At 66.6% G+C, this 2,309-nt stretch overlaps 1 protein-coding gene across 1 annotated transcript in view; it reads right to left on the bottom strand.

Moving 5' to 3' along the window:
- ADCK5 (aarF domain containing kinase 5) overlaps positions 1 to 1,515 on the bottom strand; it is a 7,515-nt gene extending 6,000 nt beyond the window's left edge. Inside the window, exon 1 of the mRNA XM_032760808.2 lies at positions 1,453 to 1,515. Coding sequence (XP_032616699.1) covers positions 1,453 to 1,464 — 12 coding nt within the window. The 5' untranslated portion in view covers positions 1,465 to 1,515. The remainder of the gene's footprint in view (positions 1 to 1,452) is intronic.
- Positions 1,516 to 2,309: the final 794 nt, after the last annotated feature.

Raw genomic sequence — 2,309 nt, 5'->3', positions numbered from 1 at the left:
CCTCCGCCCCCCGCCCCCCAGGCGGGGGGCAAAAGAGAGGACACCCCCAAAAAAAAAAAAAAAAAAAAAAAAAAAAGAATGACGCCAGAAACTACAAACCACGAACGTATGACCAGAGCCTGGGGAACCCAACAGCACTGTGCACCTCAACAGGAGGGGAAACTGAGGCACATAACTGTCCCCAAAGTTAGGAAGAGACAGATTGGGAGTCTGGGCAGGGTAAGTGGGTCTGGCGACCACACACACTGACCTTCTCCCAGGGTGTGTGACCCTCTCAGCCCCAGCCAGCCCTCAAACGCCGACTGGACCCAGCCCTGCTCACTGGCCATGAGCAGCTCCTAACCAGGGGCTAAACCGACCTGTCCACTCGCTGGGGCTGGGGAGGGACTGAGTGGCCTGCACGTGGGAAGACTTTGTCACCTGGAAGGAGCTGCACTGAAGGCCACCTCCCCGACCCATGAAGCACCCTGGGGTCACACAGCTGGGCTGGGGCACGAGTGGGCCGTCCATCCGTGCTATTTATAGCCAGACCGGCAAGGCTAGCTTATCGCCAAACACAAGCTCTGCTGACATTCCAAGAAAAAAAGGAATGGCGCCGGGAGCCCCTTCCATCTCTTCTGGAAGGGGGTGGGTAAGATGCGTGTCAAGGCCTCTGCCCCGCCCCCCCGCAGTCCTAACCGCAGGGACAGAGGAACGGGACCCGGCGGCCACGTGGGAGCGGGGAGACGTCGAGAGCCTGAGATAGGGGGCCTCGGAGCCGCGGGGGGCGCGCCCCTGAGCCGAGGCAGGGGCTCTCAGAGCAGAGCCCGTCCTGCAGCCCCCGCCCGCCCGCCGCCTCAGGGCAAGGCGGGCCCGGCGGGGAGGCGACCGGAGGAGGTCCCGGGCAGCAGGCTGGGCAGGGAGGCGTCCGTGATCCCGGGAGGCCGCCTCGCGAGGGGAACGGCGCCAGTGACTTCCCCGCGGGGCCCCTGCCCTCTGGAGATCGCGCTGTCCCGGGCGCTGGGCACCCGCCTCCGGGCTGGGCGGAGGGGCCCCTGCGGCTCCCAGTGCAGGCGGTGTCAGGGCTGCGGGCGCGGCTCCCGCCTGAAATCCCAGCTCTCGGGGAGGCTGAGGCGGGCTTATCGCTAGAGCCCAGGAGTTCGAGACCAGCCTGAGCAACGCGGCGAGACCCCGACTCTGCTAAATACAGAGTCGGCCGGGCGCGGCCACGCCTGCGGTGTCAGCTACTTGCGGGGCCGAGGCGGGAGGATCGCCTGAGTCCGGGAGGCGGAAGCTGCGGTGAGAGGAGATCGCGCCACTGCGCTCCAGGGCGACAGAGCGAGACCCTGCCTCAAAAAAAAAGAGGGAAAAAGCCCCGAGGGTCTCTGGGGCGGGGTCTGGGGACCTGCGGGTCTCAGGTCTCTGGGGCTGGTGTGTAGGATCTCCGGCGCCCCGGGCCGGGAGGGTCCTCACCGGTCGCCACATCTCCGACCACTGCTCCGCTCCTCTCCCGCCCGGCGCCGCTCCGCGTCTCGTAGCCCAGCAGTCCCTGCGGGAGGGCGCGCAGTGCGCAGGCGCCAGAACCGAGAGCCCCGCCCCGTGGGCGGTGGGCGGGGCTGGAGGCCACGCCCCGAGCCGTGCCAGCCTCCGCGGCGGGGCAGCGTCCCCTGGCGGCCCCCAGAGGCGTACCTCTTGGCGCCCCGACCGCGCCTCCTGAGAGCGGAGGGTTCCAGTCCCGCCCTCGGCACACTGCGCATTCCCTGGGCAGGCGCCTGCCGGAAGGACTGCTGTGAGAAGCACGTGGATAATCCGGGGAGGGCTGAGGGCTTCCTGAGGTCCTCACGGCCCGGTATCGGCCCCTCCTTAACACTCCTTGCTAGTGTGATTAGCGTGAATCTCTTTAACCTCAGGACTCCAACTCACCACCTGCCTATGCGAGGGCCAAGATGACGCCTCTGACTCGGAACTGGAAGACAACCAGGAGAGTGGCCAAAGGGGTCCTGGAGCAGCTTCCGTGCCCATGGGGAGACCTGCCCAGGGCCAGGGCTTCAGATTCTGGGGTCCAGTTTGCAGCCCCCCTTGGTCCCTGTCACTTAGCTTCTTATGGGAGCGTCAGTGACGTCACAGCCTCCTGCAGTGCCCTAGGCTGCTACTCCTCACTCTGTGACAGCCCTGGCTGGGTAGGGGCCCAGGCCTGGGCAAGCCATGCAGCCAGCAAGGCTGCTGCTGGACTGACCTCACCGTCCCCGAACAGGCCAGGGATCCTCGGGTGCCATCACGGGTCCTGGCACTTACTGCCTGGAAGCCCTCCTAGACCCCACTGTGAGCAT

This window comes from Hylobates moloch, unplaced genomic scaffold (genome assembly GCF_009828535.3).
Source record: "Hylobates moloch isolate HMO894 unplaced genomic scaffold, HMol_V3 SCAFFOLD_9, whole genome shotgun sequence".
NCBI lineage: Eukaryota > Metazoa > Chordata > Mammalia > Primates > Hylobatidae > Hylobates > Hylobates moloch.
The sequence above is the reverse complement of the archived record's forward strand: the minus strand, read 5'-3'. Positions and strand labels throughout refer to the sequence as shown.